Here is a 23957-nt window from a genome sequence, read left to right as displayed (position 1 = left end):
GTATTAATTGGCCCTGTACCCGAGAAACACGAGTGCTTAGTGCCTAGTGCTTCTCCTGTCACCAAAAAACCCAAACTTGATTAATGGAACTTTAATTGTCAGACATTGATAAGATAAGATGTTGATAAAATATTATTGTCGAAATATTTTTGCAATTGTTGTGTTTACACTGTTTAGATATAATACATGTAATAAACTGAACATTTTCTGGAAACAAAATGGTCTTTTGATTAAATAGTACGTGATAATAAGCTCATGATTAAATAGTATGTGATAATAAGACCTCGACCTTCGGTCTCGGGCTGATACTGACACTTGGGGGCATGATACCTGGCCTGATACCAGACAAACCATGTGATAACCTATACTATACTATACCTAGGGCTACTATTGCTTTTTGCTGTTTGCTTGGCTAACTATATAATCAAATGGCAGGCATTGTTGGCTTTGCTCAACGCATGTATCTCCGTACCTTCTCTCTCCTTGTCGACACACTGCTGATCAATAATATTTCCTACGCTGCAGTTCATATACAATATGCTCGGGCTCTGTTAGAACGGATCAAAAGTAGCTGCCATTAATTTCATGCATGACTTGCGACATATACTCTTCAGAAATTCTAACATTGTGAAAAAGCTGCGTTCCCCGCAGACACATTATATGTTTAATGGAAATTTAATCAAATCCAATTCCAATTATACATGTAATGAATGTTGAGCTCAGGTGTGACAAGCTTGGAAACCTTGGCAACCCTCCCCATATATGTTAGCTTTCCAAAGATGGGGGTCACATTGCAAGGCTGGCAATGGACCAGCTGTTTTAATAGTCCCATCAAACATGGTTTGGGAAGGAGTCTTTTCATCCATTTGTAATTGTCTCTGTAGCGGCGAGTGTTTATATTTAGCCTCCTCATGAAGGTTTGATGCAAGGAGAATTTCTTTCCACTTACTAGAAGACTGTACAACTGTCGGGAGTGTTTTCTGTCTCCGTGTTATACTGCTGTTCTTTAAGCTTCATCTTGTGTTCTCTGGAGATGCATTGATTCCATTTTCCCCTGGGTGAATACACGCTGAGACACCAGGAATATAAATGAACTGTGCATGCTTACTGACAGAACACATTAATAGAACATGCTTTCATTAAAGCACATTGCAGTCCAAGCTTTATGGCCCTGAGCTGTAAAATTTGCAGAGTCGTAAATGAACTACATTAGATGCTTGTTCTTTCCTGCTACGGGAGATAATAACATTCGGGCTATTTTAAGGAAACTGAACAATAAGAGCCATTTAATTTAGTAAACGGAATGCACTTCTCTTTAATTCTAGAGGCAAAAGAAGTGGATATGGGTCTTGATCTGCAAAAAGTTTGTGTGTATAAAACATGTGCAAACTTGCCGATGCTCAAAGTTGAGCTACTAACGCTACAAGGAGGATTGCGTCTGTCCTATGTTTGACTTCATGAATATGCAGAATATATGCTGATAAACAAAACACACAAATCAATAGCAAGAGATGCAAATGTCGTCCTTTTTCACCTGCTGTGTAATTGATCAAAACTCAAACCTGTTTGCGGCCAGTGTTTTTGGATCTATTTTTAGCACGATTGGAAGGCAGGTGCACACTGGCAGATCATTGCCAGGTTTCATGCACAAGTATGGAAAATATGGAAACATATGGATTTCATTTTAGTATTTGAAGTATTTGATTTTATAAATGCCCAGGTCGAGAAAAATATGGGAAATGGAAACTCAAGTATGGAAAAATATTCATGTTTCCAAGATTGCTACCACTGTTGGGATGAATGAACTCTCCATCTCTTTGCCACGTTTCCATGAAAAACAAAAAAATCATTTTTTTCTCTGATGAACATCTCATTTAAGAGGAAATATTTATTAGCTATTGAGCGAGCATTCAGAAGCCCAATACGACTCGGTGTTGATGACGTCACTGCGTATGTGGCCGCTGTGGTCACGTGATGTAGGTGAATGGAACACGGATGTCCAGGATGATCCCGAAGGTCCCACGGCTCGCATCCAGCTTTGCAGCCTCGGATAGCAAGACAGTTGAGATGAGGACATATCTCCAGGCTGTGCAGGCACGTCCGGCTGGAGATGGACCAAGCGCAGCCACCTGCAGCTCAGACATGGGAGGCCACCAATCCATGCCACTCACTTAGTCCTCGTCTGGACCCCAGCCCTATAGCCTCTCTTCCTCGCCCTCTTTCTAGAACCACCTGGGACTCACATTAGCAACAGTTTGTTTGTAGCTACCCCAGTCCCTGTAAAGACGCTCCATTGTCTCTTTAACCCTTAGATGCACGAGTGACTGGACCCTACACTCTTCCATAAGTGGGTCAAAAATGACCCATACTAGAATCAATGCGTTTTTATGCCAATTTTGCCATTTTGGTTAGAAATAATCACTTGTATGATATTTAGTATTATATTTAGGACCACACAAGAATAATGTTAGAAACATCTTAATTTTTCACTTTTTTCCATCTTTGAAAAAGAAAATGACCCCGTACAACAATAGAAAATGTGAGGATCCATTGTGTGTTGCATAAAGGTAAGTTAAAAATGTGAATGGCATGATATCAAAAACATGTTTTTTGAGGAATACCTGGAATATGAAATGATAGAATTTTTTTCATTATGAAGATATTTCACGAAAACAACCTGACTATGAAGTAAGATAGCTGTCAAAAAGGTGTGTGCATGATTTTAACCATTCGTATTCGTAATCTTAAACATTTGTATGTCAATGAAATTGTTGTACACAAAATTCTGCTGTCATATACATGAATCTGAGAAATTGTGCGGGTTATTGGATAAACACGTTGTTGACTTTACCTGTGATGTTTCTCCTGAGCGGGCAGCTCCACTCGGTCCACTGCTGTCAGCCATTTTTTCCTTTGGCGAACGCGCGATTAGAGGAATCGAGGTTCGATTATTTTCTGTGACCTGCCTGTGACCTACGTGACGTCATGTTAACGCTTTTCAACTCGTACCCACAAACTTTAATTCGTGCTCATAGAAGAGACGTCGTAGTCGTAGAAATTAGAGTTGTATTCACAAGACTTTGCACTCACAGCTTTTAGATTCATACTCACATGAAAAAAATCCTAACCCGCACAATTTCTCAGATTCATGTATATGACAGCAGAATTTTGTGTACAACAATTTCATTGACATACAAATGTTTAAGATTACGAATACGAATGGTTAAAATCATGCACACACCTTTTTGACAGCTATCTTACTCCATACAAAACAATATGAATCAAACAAAAAAGTTAGTTAAGTCATACAGTACATATCAAAGAAAAAGACAAAAATGTTGATTGCAGTTTTCGAAAGTCAATGGTGATATGTATGAATATATTATCATATAATAATTCTGCTTTCATAGATGACTAAGGAAATGTAAAAATCATTCACATTTGAGAGTCTGAAATCAGAGGACATATACCTGTTAAATAAAATCAAAATATTTGTTGATAAATTGGGTAATTTATCAATCATCCATTCATCGATTTATGGTTTCAGTTCTTATGATCTATTTATTGAGACAGGTGAAAGTCTGCAATTTGCAAATGTTCATATTCGTAGCCGCGCGGCTGACAGCACAATGACAGACAACAGAGAGCGACTCTTTCTTGCACTTGTCAACATATTTGGACCGCCATAAATGGAGAGCTGTGCCATATCTTCTGTGCAAAGCCTTGCAACACTGCACTCTGAATCATTCCAACGCACCATCGAGTGTGGTATCGAACCGTGCTCTCCTGTCACATCCCTGAGTGTAATAGTGTTGATTTCATCTGGCTATGCAGTTATTTACTGTAAGTAAAGTAGATGATGCTATATTAGCACATTTTACATTTGCCATGGATATCATTAATATGATTGTCTGATAGGTTGTAGTGTAAACATGTATATTTAATTTGATACAATCAATCATGACATCCTAATAACTAAATTAGAAAGGTATGGAATAAGAGGATTAGTTCTGAACTGGGTCAAAAGCTACTTAGCTGACAGGAAGCAACACGTACAGCTAGGAGAATACACATCTGCAAGTTCATATATTGCGGAGTTCCCCAGGGGTCAATACTGGGGCCAAAATTGTTCAACTTGTACATCAATGATATCTCCAACGTAACAAAAGACTTAAAGCTGGTATTATTTGCGGATGATACCACTGCTTTTTGTTCAGGAGGGAGTCACACTAAAAAGATGGTTTGATGATAATAGATTGTCCTTGAACCTAAGTAAAACTAAAATCATGCTGTTTGGTAACAGGACACGCACCAGCAAATACAAATAGACGATGTAGACATTGAAAGGGTGAAGGAAAATACATTTCTGGGGATCACAATAGATGAAAATATGAGCTGGAAACCTCATATTACAAATATACAACATAAGGTGGCCAGAAATATTTCAATATTGAACAAAGCAAAATTTGTTCTCAATCAGAAATCACTCCACACTCTTTATTGCTCTCTGGTTCTACCATATCTTACTTATTGTGTGGAAATATGGGCTAATAACTATAAAAGCAATCTTCACTCGCTAAATGTACTGCAAAAAAGGTCAGTAAGGATAATTCATAATGCCGCCTACAGAGAACATACTAACTCCTTATTTCTAAAATCACAAATACTTCAACTTGCTGATATAGTTCATCTTCAAACAGCTAAAATAATGCATAAGGCTAAAAACAACCAATTACCTAAAAATATCATCCAATACTTCTCTACAAGAGAGGAGAAATATGATCTCAGGGAAGAACTACATTTGAAACACTTCTATGCTAGGACTACGTTATGCTAGCCATAGCATTTCAGTATGTGGAATCAAACTATGGAATGGATTGAGTAAGGACCTCAAACAATGCACAACGATGAGCCAATTCAAGAAACAATACAAGCAGTTGATGTTTGCTAAATACAAGGATGAAGAGTCTTGAACCAGTCATGATGTGCTATATATATCACTATATTGACACTTACTATGGTAACCATTATGTCATTGGATGCTCATATCACCTTGTACTTCGGTACGAGGTGCATTATTAAAAAAAAAAACAACAACCTTAAACTGTATTATGGAAAGCAGGAAGTGAACAAATGTAACAGTTACTGATTGTAAAAGTACCAGATGGAGGGGTAGGATTTAATAAGCTTTGCTTCTTCCTACTCCTTTTGGACATGTGGAACTGTGAACTGATTATGTGATGCACTCAATTGTAATCTGATGCATGTTCAAATGAAATTAAACCCATTACCATACATTACAAAATACATTAATATAGCATTATTATGATGATGCAATATCTTTATTTATTTATTTGCATCCTCCATCAAGACCTTCAACTCCATCATTTTTCTTTTACTTAGTGACAGCCACTACCACACATAAAATCTTTCTTTAAATAGGTTGGTCCACACTACTCTGTTGTATGAATAGAAATCCCCTCATACCTGGAAACACTCAGCCTTCATGCAGTGGTCCTGTAGGGCAGCTGTGTGAGGTGGAATCCATTGACAGCTGGGTCTGCACATAATTGGCTTTAACATTAAGTGTGTATGACAGGAAAATGTTATATTTTTGCAACTAATTTTATGGAAATCTATGCTCTTTCTGCTAAATACTGTGACAGCCAATCAATATATATTTTCCCCTGTGACCCTGGACACAGCTCAACTGAGTTCTCATCACGTCAAGGTGAACAGCAAGGGCAATGCAGAAAATGAGCATGACAACATTGTGTCGGGGAAAAAAAAAACAACCCTTCGGCAACCTTTCATTACTGTTTTCATGCACTTCTTATTACTCATTAAATGATAGATTCCATAAATGACTATTCAGCGGTTCATTATTATATGCCTCTGCAGCAGGTGCTTCAGACATGTCGGATAAAAGCTGCTTTTACTGATGTTTCATTAATCAAGTGACATGTAAAAATAGAGTTAGCATAATGTAGTTACAGATATGACAACGGAGGGACACTCATAAATAGATTTTAGCGTCACTTCGTTTAACAGATCATCGGAATATATTTGTGTGTGATTTAACAAAGTATTTCAACATAATTAGTATGCAATATAATAATAGTGTTTCATAGTAGAAGTAGAAGCGGTAACAGGGTGTATTGATATAATTAGATCTCAGAAGTGTTTATTCATTCAGTCATCATATAAGTAAATCAGTCAAAGTGCCTCAGTGTCTTCTAAGTTGTGCATTCGATTCAGATGCAAATCAAAATTTAAAAAACATTTGACAAAGAAAAATACATCTTCAGAGGCCTCGTCTCCTTCAATGGCACAACATTTCCAGAGACCACCAAACAAGGGACAACGGTAGAATAAAGTTGTATTTTCTGATGAAAAAAAAATATATATCCCTGACGGTCCTGAAGGTCCTGTTTTTTTTTCCTTCAGTTGAACAATGGGGGGCCTCAAACTCTATTGGACCACCCTGCATGTTATACCAGATCTAAATCCAATTTAAAACATTTGGGGATGGATGGCAAGCGACGTTTATGAAAATAAACATCAGACAGTGGATGCCCTCCGTGCAGCCATCTTCACCAACTGGAGCAACATTCCCACTAGTGTCCTGGAAACATTGGCATCAAGCAGACCCAAACTATATTTTTAGGTGATTAGCAAGAGTGGTACAACTACAATTACTGAATCATTAAAAAAAAAATATTCTATTTAACTTGTATTCAGATGGTGACCTACCTCTGTCAGTTTAAGGGATGTTTGCAAGCAATTCATAATATTCATTAATTCATTTTCTATACCGCTTATGCTCACGAGGGTCGCTGGTGTGCTGGAGCCTATCCTAGCTGTCTCCGGGTGAGAGGCGGGCTACATCCAATCACAGGGCACATATAGACAAACAACCATTCACACTCACATTCATACCTATGGACAATTTGGAGTCGCCAATTAACCTAGCAAGTTTTTGGAATGTGGGAGGAAACCCATGCACGCATGGGGAGAACATGCAAACTCCACACAGATGCCCGAGCGGGGAATCGAACCCAGGGCTCCTAGCTGTGTGGCCTGCGTGCTAACCACTCGTTCACCATGATCAATTGCATTCTCAATTTTTCTGTGTCATTCCCATTTTGACTTTTTGCATTTTGACGCTCTACTTCGAACCTCCTTAAGATCCAACAGTGCATATTTAGTTTCACTAGTCTTAAAATTTTGTTCAGGAGTGTAATTAAAGCTGGATTAAGATGCTTACTTATGCTTACTTAAAGATATGCCTACCAGTATTACCGTATTTTCTGGAATATAAGTCACTCCGAAGTATAAGTCGCACAAGGCCAAAAATGCAAAAAAAAAAATAAAAAAGTACAAAAAATTTTAAAAAAAAATGCATAATTAGGTAGAAAAAACATACATAAGTGGCACTGAAGTATAAGTTGCATTTTTTGCGGGTAATTTATTTTGCAAACTACTTGACCAAAACAGACATTACGTAATCTAGGAAGCAAGTTCTAACAATAAAAGAATAGAGAACAGGCTGAATAGGTGTAAGATATGCTAACACAATGCTTATTCAGCTACTCAAAAAATAAACATGAACAGAAAAGGTGTCCGGTGTTTATGTAACTAAAAACAGTTTTTTTTCATTTATAAGTCGCAGGAACAGCCAATGTATGAAAAAAAGTGTGACTTATAATCCGGAAAATACGGTAATTAATTTTAGGTCGCATTCATGTTGCTTTAAATCCTACCACAAAGCTTATCAGACTAATTCCGTAACAGTAGATGCTTTTGTACCTTAATACAGGAAGTACTACAGCAAATAGAACCTGTTGATTATATCATTGCTGATGTGGTGACTTACAGCAGACCTTTATGGTCAAAGACCATTTTCTTATATCCGATCCTGAACCTTTAAGTTGTGACCCGAGGCTGCCTCCGCATCAGACACACACTCCTCATGAATATGTAACAGCTTTGGTGGGAGTCATGACTAATATATTTCCCTTAATTAATGAGAGGCATGCGTAAAGCCCGAAGCAACCAGCAGAAATTATTTAGCTTTTGTCTTCCCGAGGATTTCCTCCCCATGTTGAGCTGGAAAAAGTGGGTGTCGAGAGCACAGAGTGTTTCCGTGAAGCGATATGATTAAATCATTAATGGTGATGGAAAACAGGAAGGAAGGAGAGGACAACACAATCCTATTGCTGATGACCGCCACCGCAAAACATCTTGAAAAGATGAATGACTATCACTGTTTATACACACATTGCGCCACATGGGCACACTTTGAATCAGTGTGTGGGGACTGATTTTTTGGCTTACATTGATTATCACGCAGCTCAATGGAGGTATGTTACACAAACCAAAAAAAAGGAACAACAATTTGGGAATAGTCCATTAATCATAAAGAAAAAGATGAACTGAACAATGAGGAAATATGAAGGAACTGGGTTCCTTTTCACATCCGGCCCGCCGAAGCTTTTCCTTCGTCCCGCCAAACATCACCCAAATAATGAAACCATTTAGTCTCACTCGATAAGTGGTCATTCATGCAGTACTACTCCACTCTGCGGGGCATACACGTCACAATGAAGCAGAAGAAGAAGATTAATTGGTTCCAGGCCTAACTGCAGTACGTATTATTCAATATTAAAGGGGACCTATTATGCTTTTTCCACTTTTCCGACCTATTAATCTAGTTAGAATGTTGTATTCTTGTGTTAAACGAGTTTTAGTTAATGAGGTTTGCGCATTTGGAAGTGAGCCCTGAAAGAAGTTCGGGATGGCTCAAAACGCTCGGTTGCAAAAGGCAACCTTTGTGACATCACAGAGGGGCGGAACTCATTTTATATAAACTCTCTGCGTTGCTCCGCTTGCTAGCAATGCCTCGAAAGGGAACGGCACATTTGTTTACAATTCCTAAAGACACCACCATCAAGCACAAGTGGTTGGAGTTCCTGATTCCCTACCAGCAAAAGTAATGTTCATAATGTTACTTCAGAAGAGTCAGAAGAGTTATTTCCAAACTGTGTTTATTTTGTGTAAGTCATGGAGCAAACAAGTTTGTCTGTGTAGCATTATAGCATAGAGGATAGCCTTTTCTTAATAGCTAAAATGCTAAAGCTACTTACCATTGAGCTACGTCTTGAAGTAACCTCTTTTCTTGAGAAACTTCGGACTGTACAGTCTCCACTTCCCAATCGGATTCAGGATCCTACATGTATGGCTGTATGTTAAAAAGAAGATATTGTAAAAAGATAAATCACCTTTTATCAACTCATATACAATGTTTCTATGCACTCAGCAGTGTGACCAACCACAGCAGAGTGGGCGTGCCTGGAGGCGGGCCTGGGTGGAATACATTAAAACAGACCATTTTTTCGGGAACCAGGAAATCCAACAAAATACAGCTGAATAGGTGCAGATTCTGGAAGCACTAGAGTGCTTTCTGTGCTGGTTATCGTGTGTAGCTGCTCTCGGAGTCTACAACTACAAAGGGTCGAAAAAAGACCATAATAGGTTCCCTAACAAACTGAATATTATCTATCCTAAATATAAGTTTTACTACAGTAAACCTCGGATATATCGGATTCAATTGTTCCCACTGGTTTTGTCTGATATAAGCGAAATCTGTTATATGCAAATACCGGAAAATGTCCATTTTACGCATATATCGGATTTATATCCGGTATATGCGTAAATCGGATTTTATCAGTTATAAAAAGGCACTTCCTTGACTATGTTTCCAATGTACCTGGACGCGCAGGCAACGCTGCAAATGACGTCGTATAGTGGCCTGTCATGATTCGACGATGCGGCCATCCGATATATGCAAGGGAAATTTAATGGAAATGCATTGGAACGGGACTGGAGATTTTGTCCGAAATAGGCAAAATCCGTTATAAAAAATCCGATATATGCAATGAATTTTTATTGGAAATGCATTACAGAAAAATGGGTTCTTTTTTATCTGTCCGTTGTGAGCGAATTTCCGATATATCCAAGTCCGATATAACCGAGGTTTACTGTATTATTAGAGCCCTGGAGACATGAAAAATCACCCATAGTCACCTTTACACACGTGTTATTCTATTATTGTTTATGCAACATTGCACAACACTGTGCATGCTATGGGATCACTGCAGGGACATAAGAGATGGCATTTAAGCATTTTTAAAAATTATACATGTTGCTGTCATAGTTGAAAAAATACTGAAAAGCAGGTTTGTGTGATACAATTAATCAAAATATTAATCAGAAAAAAGTGATTCAGCAGATAGCAGAAATGCATCTAGTGTTGTGATCCAATATGATGGATTGAGTATTGCAAAAGGCTGACAATAAAATGTAATTTTTCTAATCTAAAATGCAAATCTCAGCATGTAATGCAACTCCCTCAAGTTCTTTAATTAGTGATAAATATACAGTGATAGAATATTGGACTTAAACATGTTGACATGACGCACGGGGCTCTCAGCTAATGATGTGTTATGAATGATTATCAAAATGAGATACTGTTTATCTTCCCATTTCACACGCAATGAGCATTTTACAACTCAGAGGTAGAGCTGTTTCCCAAATCTCATCAACAACTCATTTCTTTTCTACTTTTCACAGTAAACTGCATACAATTGTTTTCATTTACAAAGTAATTTTTCATGAGAGTGCTTTAATGTATCTTTATATACTCCCAAGAGTAGCAAGCTGGAATATTCAATCTTTCAGGACACAAAATCCACTTGCCTCATTTCAAATGGGCTGGAACCACTGCATTGCAAAAACAAAGACAGAATATATTCATCGCCACAACTTCATGTTTAAGAATGCCAGACGGACACAAATACAGTACGACTGTTGAATTGCAACAATATATTTTCTTCTTAACCATGGCCATTTTCTTTCCTTCCTCCCTCGCCACAAAAAGTCTTTTCATGTCTCAATCTAACACTCAACCTTAGAAATGACAAATCACCTATGATGTTTTTAAATGAATCCAACAGACACAGTGGAAGAAATAATAACCTATTTGACAGGCCTTATTTGTTTATTCCATCATTTGCTGCAAGATTATGTCGTCATTTTCTTGCCTCCTGGACGTCTGACAGGAAAACACCTTTATGCAAACATAAATATATTAATTAAACATCTTAAGCAGCACTGACATGGTGTGAAATTAAATATAATCTTTGTTGAAGTGTAGCAGATGAGACTAATAATTTATGTCATTTTGAAAAGTGCTTTTGAATGTGTTGTGTCATACCCGATATGTATTACATACTTGATGAGCATTGTAATTAATATAGACCAATTACATTTTCCCCGTCACAGTTTTCAATGGCTATTTCTACGACGTAGTATTAGACACAGCAGGGCTTTTCTTCTTGCTGTGAAGAAAAGTCACTCACTGAAAATACTGGAGGCCGCTCTGTCATTTGCTAACAAGTTTGTGGGCGGTGGTACAAACTACACAATGGGCAATTTGGAATTTAACATGGTCTCGAAAAATGCACACATACATGATGCATGATACAACCAAGACAATCTGATTTCAGTTAATCTGGTCAAGGTAGCTAAATATGCTACCTTGCTAAATTGCAAATCCATCCATTTTCTATGTTGCTTATCCTCACAAGGGTTATGGGTATGCTGGAGCCTATCCCAGCTGTCTTCGGGCGAGAGGCAGGGCAGGGTACACCCTGGACTGGTCGCCAGCCAACCACAGGGCACATATAGACAAACAACCATTCACACTCACATTCATACCTATGGACAATTTGGAGTCGCCAATTAACCTAGCATGTTTTTGGAATGTGGGAGGAAACCGGAGTACCCGGAGAAAACACAAGCATGCACGGGGAGAACATTCAAACTCCACACAGAGATGCCCGAACTCAGGTCTCCTAGCTGTGTAGCCTGCACGCTAACCACCCGTGCAGCCTCCTAAGTTGCTAATTTAATTGTAAAATATCAACAGAATGCTGTGCACATATGGTATAGGAAACATTACAAAGTCAAAATAAGGATAAAGATTTGCTTTGCCTAATGCAAATATACAAGGAATGTAGCAACACCTAGTGATGAAAAAATGACACTAAAATTAATCACACAATAAAACAAAAATTATTGTGATAATTTTGCCAGCATCCATATATACTCCTGGTCAAAATTTTAAAACCAGTTGAAGAATTGTAGAATTTACGTCTATTCTGCACCATTGGAGGTTATATATACAGTTTCAAAATATAAAAAGACAAAATGGGAGGGACAACACATTTATTAGAAATTTATTAAGAGATTAAGATTAAGATATGCCTTTATTCGTCCCTCAGTGGGGAAATTTGCATTGCACAGCAGCAAGAGTACAGAGTCAGTTAAGCGGTACAAAATACACAATATAGAAAAATAAACAATATAAACAACCCAAGTATTAACAAAATCAACAGTTATATACAATACAGTATGTAGATAATATGAAACGAGATGAGATATATGATCAGTCTATACACTGAGATCTTGTTAGAGAGTTAATATGAGGCATTATGGAAATACTTCACATAGAACTTAGTATATTGCATTTAGAGCCCTTAATATTGCACATGGAGGTTGATCAGATATTACACAGTGAATGGTGTCTGGAGTAAGTATACTGACTATAAAAGCAAGTATTGCACAGATGTACATAGTGGTGTAGAAGTCTATTGGGAGCGGTGCTATTTATACGAAATGTATTGCAAACAACCATTAAATTGAAATGATAAAAATGTGGATTCCATGTAAGGTACTCACACGGTCACGATCTCTTGATGGCGGAGTCATTAAAGAGTGGTTGGATTGTTGAGTTGTACAAGCAAAGTCTCCCACAGTGCACCATTGCTGATAAGACTGGACACAGTAAAACAGTCATTTTAAACTTCTTAAAAGATCCTGAAGGTTACGGAACAAAAAAAGTGCTAGACTCCAAAAAATGCCACCGGCCCTGAGTGGGAGGACCCAATTGGCTGTCCATGAAGACACAGGACAATTCACAGCTCAAATTAAGGTTGTTAGTGGTGCCGACTGCAGTCCAATAACCATTAGACGGTATCTGCGAGAGAAGGGTTGCACAGACAACATCTTCAAAGGCCTCCAAAATTTGGAATTTGCACGAGTGCACTAAACATGGGAAAGGTGGAAGAAGGTTTTACTCTCTAGTGAGAAAAAATTTGTAACCTTGATAGTCCTGATGGTTTCCAACATTAAGAAACAAAGGAGGTTCAGGTTGTGCAGGGGCATCAAACAGTAGCTGGCTAGGTGTAGATGTTGGCGGGGAACCCCTCATGACTGAAGGCCCTTCTGTGTGTGGTAATGACTGGCTTTTTCAACAGAACAACGTAGCAGCTCACAATGCCTGACAAATATGTCATTCTTTTGCACCATACCGTGTGTCCCCCTGATCTCTGTGAGGCTATCTTCGACACCTGAAGCCACATTCCGACGAGCCTCCGGGAAACATTAACATCAGGCACACCCAAACCAATGTTTGAGGTGATTAACAAGAATGGTACCGTTATTACAGAGTCCTTTTTTGAAAATGTTATTTCTATTTTAGGGGTTTGATTTTTTGAGCTATGGTCTGATAAAAAGGGACCTATTATGCTCATTTTTCCTTCCTTTGTATTGCGTTGTGGACTCCTATAGAGCAGCTACACACAATAACCAGCACAGAGAGTGTTCTAGTTCTTCCAGAATCTGCACCTCTCCAGCTGTATTTCTTTGGATTCTGTGGTTCCGGAAGCGGAGGATGTACAGTCTGAAGTTTCTCAAAAAAAAAGGTTACTTTAAGACGTCTTTCATAGGTCATCATGAGGCTCTATCAGGTTAGCTCATTGGCAGACGGATGCAGAAATTCTGAGTTGACAGAAATCATTTTCTCTTGATAGTATAATAAAATATCCATCAGTGCCTCAATGGGGGGGCTCGGGAGTCATAATCAGCATTACACACAATTACTCCATTACTCTATTAACGGATGTTTAGCAGGATTTCAAACATCAATGCCGAGATGATAAATTAAATGAAGGATGAATTCCATTTAGCTGTCGATGTTTAAAAACTGTGCTAGGCGGCTTGACTGTTGAGAGTACGAGTATGTATGTATGTATGTATGTATGTATGTATGTATGTATGTATGTAACCATTCTGTCTCGGATTCTGTTTATCTTTGCATAATGCTGCATTTGGGATATTTACTGGATCTGATCAGTAGTGAGATGAATGTTGATGGTTGCTATATTTATGCCACTCAGTAGGTTTGTAGTTAAGAAGAGTTGATTCCTAATAGGGATGCTCCGATCAGGGTTTTATGCTGCCAATTACGATACCGCTGTTAGACAATTTCAAGGGCCCCTGGAAAGTTTTTTTTCCTTTTAAATTAACTTTGCGTGGATTGTTTTTTTCTTTTGTTTTTTTGTACTATTAAAAAAAAAACTGTATTTATTAATCCGATACATGTTTTGTAGTAATACAATGCAATACAGTAATTAATTTTGCACTTCAGGATGAATAAAGTAATACAAATAAATGTCTTTATTGAATGGAAATTTGACTGCTTAACTTAATACAGAATAAATTCAGTGCCCAGCTTGCAGGTATCTCCAACATTCAGCAATATTAGAACTGTCAACTATTAGTGTTTTATTTCTGATTTCAATCAGTCCCTGGAGTGCAGGTTAATCCTACACAAGCTAACTGTACCCTACATCTGCAACCAATGAACTTGGGGGGTAAAAAGTATTATCATCTGTGTTAAAGGGTTTTCTATATAGCTATACAGAGGTGAACTGGTGTTACATACAAAAACATGGAATGCGTGAAATGAAATGCATAATGACCATTGAAAATAGAAAAAAATCATCTTCTCTTTTCGAATGACCCTTACTTCTATTCACACTCCACACATCTGCTCTGACTGTGGGGGTCTCTCTTTATGTTTTTCTTCTACAGAGCATGACAAGTGTGCCAGCAGCCAGAACTCTTGTGATGAGAATGCCATCTGCACCAACACGATTCGAGGACACATGTGTACCTGCAAGCCTGGCTATGTTGGAAACGGCACCATCTGCAAAGGTAAGTTCCTACCCTGAAATGTCCCCTCAGTCATGTAAATACTCACAGACACACAAGACTACCGGTGTGAGAGTGATCAGATGTCTCGTAAAATCTTTCAGTCTTAGTCTTATATAGCCCTCAGCACGACAGAAAATTGATTTTGGAGCCTTTTCCACATGTGTGCCTACTCTCCCTCGGTGCTCACGCTGCTTAAGCACCTCATTGGGTTTGCTGTTCAGGATCACAGATGAAGGAAGGAAAGGCACACTTCATCAGTCTTTTTTGGGCAATACGTAGTTTCATAGAAAATAAAATAAAATTAAAAAAATATATATACCCAATATCCATAAAACCATCCATCCATTCATTTTCTATGCCGCTTATCGTTACTAGAGTCGTGGGGTATACTAGTGTATTTGAGTGTTGCCTGCAACATTGAACATTGAAAACTGATGTGTTCGTTTAGTATCCTTGAAATCATTTAGGTGACAATAGGTAGATGAGACAATAGATGAGTTGAATGGCCAGTTCTCATCTGCCCTCATTCTCCTCCAACCTATTTTAAGGCCCGCCCAGATGATGTTGTCAAGTTTTACCGCTGCCTCAATGGACTGGTGATGTCAGCACACATTCATCTTCAACAGAACTCATTCATTCATTCATTTTCTAGCACTTATCCTCACGAGGGTGGCGGGGGTTGCTGGAGCCTATCCAAGCTGTCTTCGGGCGAGAGGACCGGTCGCCAGCCAATCACAGGGCACATATAGACAAACAACCATTCACACTCACATTCATACCTATGGACAATTTGGAGTCGCCAATTAACCTAGCATGTTTTTGGAATGTGGGAGGAAACCGGAGTACGCGGAGAAAACCCACGCATGCACGGGGAGAACATGCAAACTCCACACAGAGATGGCTGAGGGTGGAATGGAACTCGGGTCTCCTGGTTGTGAGGTCTCATCAGAACTCGGAACTCATGGGCAAATGTAAATTTTCTGATGACTGGCTCAAAAAGCCTAATTATAAAGATGAGTTGGCTAAAGACCTCAAACCTGTCGACATCTTTGTATGAGCTACCTTACCTAGCTATAAGCTCCTGAAAATTTTATGGTGACATAATGGCATACAAAAGTACATACATACATACAATGTATGGAATTTTGACTGTCTGCTTTGCATTTATGTGGCAGGCTAAACCTTAGGTGCTTCGGTGATAAGAAAACCCTTTACAAAGAAGGCATGTGATACTACCCTTACCAGTGGTGCTGGCGTTTTTGAAATGTACACTTCCCATTCATTGGACGGACAATGCTCACATGCTCCCCCATTTTCATGTCACATTTTCTGTTACTCACCGCTCCTCACCATGCCCTCCCAACTACAAAGGGCGCTGATGCTAAACAAGTCAAAACACAATGACGGACAATCAATTTCCACTTGAGCTCAAGCTTAAGAAAATGAAAACATAAAATGTATTTATGAATGGGCAACTCACATACACAGAGAAAAGTTAGATAAAATAGATTAATATGATAAAAAATATATCCCAAATATGAACTTACTTACTTATGATTATACTTAATCATAATTAATGCTTTAGTATGACAACCCTGAGTTTAAATAATTATCTTAGATTTTCCTAGTGCACAAACAATTATTTAAGTCAAAATTTAAAGGAACAAATTATACATATTTCTGTATAATTTACCTTAAGACTTGTACATTGTTTGCAACATTTTAGGAAGATGTGTTGAGTTACCTAATCTAATGTAAACATAAATAAGCATACTTATTTTTACTTGCCCTTTGACACCTTAAGTGCTGTCCTATGCGTTTACTCCAGATGCAGTGTACAAAACCACTATAGTTAACTGTGTGCTTGCACTGAAGGTTGACACAAAGTATGGATGCAGTTGAACAGGGGGATGATGATGCAAACCTATGTGACAGTCCATATAGAGCCCTTATGGAGTCATAGGAGACTCATTAAAGATTTGGATGCCGTCTCAAAGCAGCCAAGTGTCGTAGCTCTAACTCCCTGATGTACAGCAAAAACCACATGGGTCCATTGTCACACATACAGGAATAGCAACATGGTCTCCATTTACCTGAGTCTTTACAGCAATACTGGAGCCACTGAGCAATAGAAAGAAACAACAATTAATGTTCAGTCCTCTGAAACTTGGTCTTTGGCCCAAAAAAAAAAAAAACACGTCTTATCATGATACAAAATCTCTACTATCCTATCTTGTGACAGCACAAATAAGATGGCCTGGTTAATGTTGTTTTTTTGTGGTTTTCATTTTAGAAGCTGCATAGCTGCATGTCATTCTCTTAGGTAAAGCTCCTGAAGTAATCAGTGTTTTTTTTAGATTCGACAAAAACTCATTCGGCAAATTAAAAACGGTCACTCTGCCTACATTGTATTAGGTTTTCTTCAACGCGGCTCTATGTAGTCAACAGTCAACAAAAATAACTAAATAATACGTCTTACAGATCACTTACACATATACTTTATATACTTTACATATACTTTAAATACACAGTACACATCCAGCACAACCCACTTCCGGTTTATGACCTGCCCACTCCAAGTATACAGATATAGATTTAGATGGGTGACCAGATGCAGATGCAGATAGTGGTGTACTCGCTCACAGTTGAATACAGTATATATACTGTATATATATATATGTATATATGTATATAGTTAGTCCTGATAAATGCTCTTCAAGTAATGAATTGATTGATGAAGCCCATTTATGGGTGATGGAACACATATTTCGCACACATCCGTTCACAGGGGGCAAAGACACCCGCTCATTTTGTAATCTCGGTAACGTCCCTGTTCGGGATATAAAATTGAAGCAATCAGTTTATATTTGATGAGGGATTAAAGAGAGTATGGGTTTGATCTATATATTTTATGAGACAGTTATAACATTCAGCTCAAACCCCAAAGGAAATACAGTACAACTGTCTAACTAACCATTGGTGGAAACTGAATGTAATTTCTTTAGAGGATGTGGTCTCTAAACTCATTTTTCAAATTCATATCATGTACCGTACGTATTGTCAGCACCATAAGGCATACAGTATTGTAACATAAGCGCCGAAGGACGGGTGTGTCAAATGCAGGAGCAAACTTTATTTTCTTGTTCAGCGTTAACTCACACTTGTAACGGCAGCGAAAGGAGAGCCCAAAAATTGCAACAAAACTTTCTACTAAACTGCACACACAAGGTGCACTGGATTATAAGGTGCACCGACGACTTTTGTGAAAATTAAAGGCTTTTAAGGGCGCCTTATAGTGCGGTAAAATAAAAAAAATATATATGGTAAAATATATCCAAATGCATCAGTTGCCCTGGTACAGAATTTCTACTTCTCATAAAACGTATAAATCAGTTGTATAATTTGAAATCCTATTAAAATTCCCACAGAAGACTAAACAGCACAATTACACAGGTAGAAAATGAGTTTGACAGGTCTTTAATATATCTTCTGCTTTCCCTGCAAGTAAAGCAATGGCACCAGCTCATCAGGAGCCCTTCATGAAATTTCCAGCACCGCTAGTGCTTGGCTACCATCCAAAGATGAGAGTATCATTAAGTATAATTAGGCTGCGATTTCACAAATTAGGTTGCATCATGAGACAGTGGTTGTGATGGATCACCAGCTGCAAACAATCCGGAGAGTTTCTAAGTGTGGCTTCTGCCTCAAATATGCATGTGGGAAAAAAAATGCTTGCAGTGATACCTTGGTTTTTGTTATGAATTTGCTCCAAAAGGTCCAATAAAAAACTGAAACAAAGCAATTTTTGATTTTGCCAAATGAATGAGCCTTACATGATACTGGGGGTGAGACAGATACTCATTTGAGACAAACATCTGTGATGGATAATGCATTTTTGCCGAGATATGAGCATGAAACAAGTGCAACTCCTCAGTATCCGTAATCATGATGACTGTTCATGCTCTGTGATTGGCCGGTCACACACAGCGACCACCCCACCATGGACAAATTCGCTCCAGCCAGCCAGAGAAATAAAAATAATGATAATAATATAATACAATAATGTCATAATGTGCAACATTACAGAATGAGCATGATTTTCATTGTTTTTTCATTCCTTGTAGGTAGCAAAGTTGGAACATTTCAAACAGTATTTCCCTATTTGACCTCATTGCATGTTTGCATGAGTCACAAACTTCACACAGTTCATTACAAAATAATCAAATAATAAGTCTTACAAATAACTTACACACATACACGGTTGAGTGGCACGGCGGTCTAGTGGTTAGCGCGCAGACCTCGCAGCTAGGAGACCAGGGTTCAATTCCACCCTCTGCCATCTCTGTGTGGAGTTTACCCTCGTGAGGGAAAAAAAGCGGTAGTGAATGAATGAATGAATGAATGAATGAACGAACATACACAGTACACATATAGCAGAATAATAATAAATATAGCAACTTGTGATCAGAGTCACAAAGCAAAAAAGTTGCCTGGCTAGCTGACGCAACTGCTACTATTTACACGCGTCCTTGCCTTCAGCCATGGCAAGGTACTGAACAAGCATGACAATCCTTTTGCTGGCAGCCCAGACTCTCACGTTGTTATGAGACACTGTCAACCACGATACCCGGTGCATGTCTTTGGCATCGCTTCATGGTTAATAACCTTACCTGTTCTGAGGGTCTAGTGCAGGGAAATCAAACATATTGCCCAGGGTTCGAATCTGGCCTGCAAATGGGCTTAAATCGGCCCGTGAGACAATTTCATAAAATATAAAAATAAGCTGTATTTTTCAAAAAATTAACTGCTGTTCTAATTGAGACCACTGGATTGCGCTATACTTGTGTTAAGAAAGCAAATACCAGTGCACAGCAAGCAAAGTGCAGCCAGCCACCTTTGTCATCTATCACGTCTTCCACATTTAACATTATGTGCATTGGCACCCTCATTACTCCAATATGTCTCTGTCAAAAAGAGAAAAGTGGATGCAGAGAGTGTTCCGCCATCCTCCTATTTATTCACGGAAGTGAATGGGAAAGCTGTACGTATGTTTGGTGTGTTCACATCGCGTTGCAGTGCTGTAAGAATATAACCTTCGTCTCCACTATGTGAATCTTCATGCCGACAAATATGACAACCATATTGACAGCGGAGAAGAGAGAAGGTGAATGAAGTGTTGGCGGATCTGAAGAAACAGTAGTCTGTGTTTACCCACAACTGAGACATCAGTTGGGTCATTGTTTTAATTCTGTAAAGCACTTTGTGTTGCATGTCTTTGCAGGAAAAGTGCTATACAAATAAAGTTGATTTGATTTGATTTGATTTGATCAGAGCCTGAGTGGCTGATAAGCTAGCTAGTTAGCTCGTCTTCACTGTAAATACACATTCTTCACACACGGAACAATACTTCCATGATTGTCCTTCAAAATAAGAGCGCCATGTCTGTGTAAACAAAACAAGAGTGTCATAAATATTTTACATACAAAGTCGGAATTGCATTGGTGACTACATCTTCCTTAATCACAAACACAGACATTTCAGTTTGGTTAAGATTTAGTAGCAATGTGTGCAGAGGCTGACATCCCATTAGAAAAGTTTGCCAGATTGTTACCAATAAATAAAATTTGTGTATTTCATAATATGGCTTAAGGTTTGTAGCTTTTTATACAAGACTGAATTTTAGTTTGATATCATCATATCGTGATACATCCTAAAAATATTGTGATATATGCTCAGTCCATATCGGCAAAACCTATTTCATATTATTTATTTGTTTTATTAAAATCATGGTATATACAGTAAACCTCGGATATATCGGATTCAGTTTTTCCCACTGGTTTTGTCCGATATAAGCGAAATCCGTTATATGCGTATACCGGAAAATGTCCGTTTTACGCATATATCGGATTTATATCCGGTATATGCGTAAATCGGATTTTATCCGTTATAAAAAGGCACTTCCTTGACTATGTTTCCAATGTACCTGGACGCGCAGGCAACGCTGCAAACGCTGCAAATGACGTCGTATAGCAGCCTGTCACGATTCGGCGAATCGGAGCGCCACGATACGGCCATCCGATATATGCGAGGGGCTGGAGATTTTGTCCGAAATAGGCGAAATCCGTTATAAAAAATCCGATATATGCAATGATTTTTTATTGGAAATGCATTACAGAAAAATTGGTTCTTTTTTATCTGTCCGTTGTGAGCGAATTTCCGATATATCTGAGTCCGATATATCCGAGGTTTACTGTAATATGTATATAATATATTTTACTGATCCAGCCTACTTGGAAGTAGATCCTCCATGTGGCCCCTGAGTTTGACAACCCTGGTCTAGCTGGAGAACCCCATGACAGTGGTGCATTTTACAAGAAAGCTATATACAGCTTGTTGTGTCACTGCCGGTGTTTTTTTTTTTTTTTTCCATCTGCTCTCTTCTAATTTGGCTGGTTAGGTAAAGTCACTTGGAAAACTTTGCTTGCAGTACTGAAAGCTGAGAAAAATGCAGTGAATTAAAAAAATAAAATAAAATTAAAAAAAAATTAAGTCTTACAGATAACTTACACACATACACAGTACACATATAGCGGAATAATAATAAATATAGCAACTTGTGATCAATTCATGTCAATTTCAGACATTCCAGTTTAAACCACCACCACCTATCGGTGTTCCACCCCGACTCCAGATACAGATCATTTAGATGGGTAAACAGATACAGATGCAGATAGTGTACTTGGGGTGCATGGGAAAGCTAAAGGCGTATATGTGTGAATGTGTTACCTTCTGTATTCACAGATAAAGAATGTGTGCAAGCAGGACTGAAAATAAGAAATGTGGACACGACAAAGCAAGATGCAATGCAAAGATAGTGGCTTTAATGTTGACAAAACACAATTTCAGAACTTCTAAGAAGTAGGCGTGGCTGACTCCACCCACCCCTTTATCACTGTGTCAGGAAGACATTAAGATGGGTAACATGCAGGAAGCAGTAATGACAGATCAATGCAATGTGCAAAATTCCTTCCACATATTTTCTGCCTCCAAGTTCATATGCACGTTCCCTACGTCTGCGTCTAGCCAATATTCGACCTGTCTGGGTAGCTATCACCACATTTTTTATTCTGCAAGTCATTGGCAAAGTGCAAATGAGGGAAGGGAAGATTAAAAAGGTGTGTATTTAGAAACATTGCAGAGAATATGAATTGTGACATATTGCTGAACACTGAACACTGAAACGTGCCAGCTGTGTCGCTGTTCCATTTGCAGTAGATTTTCCTGCAACAATCTGGAATTAAAACATGTACTAGTAACTCTACATCTTGGATTGCATATGGAAATATCAGCTGTGCACCTTTGACCCAAGAATAATATGGTTTGGTTTTACTGATCTATGTGCACAATCATATGGACAAATTTGCCATTACAAATAAAGATTGGAGGTGATTCGTTCAGGTGTCTACTGATGGTATTTTTGAAGTCAGATAAGCTATTTTTTTTTTACTTTATAATAACGGCCCTAAAACTCTCTATGACTTCTGTTCTATTCTGGCCAATTAGCCTCTTTTTTTCCCCTCCCCCTGAGATCTCATTACTGTGTGATGGCGACAGTGTTGGCCAATCGACCCGTGCCTCCCATTTCATTCTCCTCATACATCACTGCATCCCTCATAGGACTGAAGGAATTAGTCTGAGTACGGCTGGTGCTCCTGGTCTGTCCCTGCTAATATTAATAGGACTAAGAGTGTGGTCAGCCTTGAGCAATGGGTACATGGCAGCCAAGGCTAAGTCAAGTATCACAGCCAAAAAAGTGTCACTAAAGGGACATTTCAAAGCTGTGCAGGTGATACACGTCCTTCATTTTGTATCCTTCAAAAATTGTCACTGTTGCTGCTTAATTGTTCTTCATAGGGTTCATCCCTAAGAAGAATAAAGAATATTTTGACCATTGTCCATTTGTAATTTGTAACAAAATTTACCACTCAAGTTAATGGCTCTATATGTTGTATGCTCTGTTGAAGGATAATGCCATGAATACCAAGCTGTTGCAACAGTCTTGGTGGTATCTTGAGAAGCTCTAGCCAATGTTTATTTCCCCTATTGACTGGTCAAGTCAGGCAGTGTGTCCTGTGATTGACGGACAACCAGTCTGGGGTTTCACCTGCAGTTTGGCAGGCTCCAGCTCTCCATGAGCTTGAATAAAATAAGCTGCAGACAATGGATGGATGGATCCAAAGTGTGTTACTGATGGTTTGAAATCTGAGTTAGCGACTTACATTTTGATGACCATGCAGCATATTTGCTACTTTGCAGTTCAAACATTGCTTCCTCACACACTCCTTTTTTTCATTCATTCATTCATTTTCTACCGCTTTTCCTCATGAGGGTCGCGGGGGTTGCTGGAGCCTATCCCAGCTGTCTTCGAGCGTGAGGCGTGGTACACCCTGGACTGGTCGCCAGCCAATCACAGGGCACATATAGACAAACAACCATTCACACTCACATTCATACCTATGGACAATTTGGTGTGGCCAATTAACCTAGCATGTTTTTGGAATGTGGGAGGAAACCGGAGTACCCATGCACGGGGAGAACATGCAAACTCCACACAGAGATGGCCGAGGGTGGACCTTTTTTTTTCAAAAATGAATTAATTCATAAATGACTACTGTTTTGTGGTTAATTGTGGACTATTATGAGTAATAGCCATGGCGTGTCCGACAAACCCCCAATAAAAAAAATTGAAGGCAAACTAGTTAGCTCGGTAGCACGCTATGTGTAAAACGGCGGCCGTCTCATGTGTCCTTGCAGCCTACGCTGTTGAGCAATGTGTT

The 23957-nt window shown here is 38.7% G+C and overlaps 1 protein-coding gene across 2 annotated transcripts in view; it reads left to right on the top strand.

The window, feature by feature from the left end:
• The window catches only part of LOC131139865 (protein kinase C-binding protein NELL1-like), a 238263-nt gene that overhangs the window by 173083 nt on the left and 41223 nt on the right, over window positions 1–23957 (top strand). For both annotated transcript variants that reach the window (XM_058089793.1, XM_058089792.1), the window contains exon 14: window positions 14998–15120. In XM_058089793.1, coding sequence (XP_057945776.1) covers window positions 14998–15120 — 123 coding nt within the window. The remainder of the gene's footprint in view (window positions 1–14997; window positions 15121–23957) is intronic.

This window comes from Doryrhamphus excisus, chromosome 12 (genome assembly GCF_030265055.1).
Source record: "Doryrhamphus excisus isolate RoL2022-K1 chromosome 12, RoL_Dexc_1.0, whole genome shotgun sequence".
Classification (NCBI taxonomy): domain Eukaryota; kingdom Metazoa; phylum Chordata; class Actinopteri; order Syngnathiformes; family Syngnathidae; genus Doryrhamphus; species Doryrhamphus excisus.
Note: the sequence above shows the minus strand (reverse complement) of the source record. Positions and strands in the feature narration are given on the sequence as shown.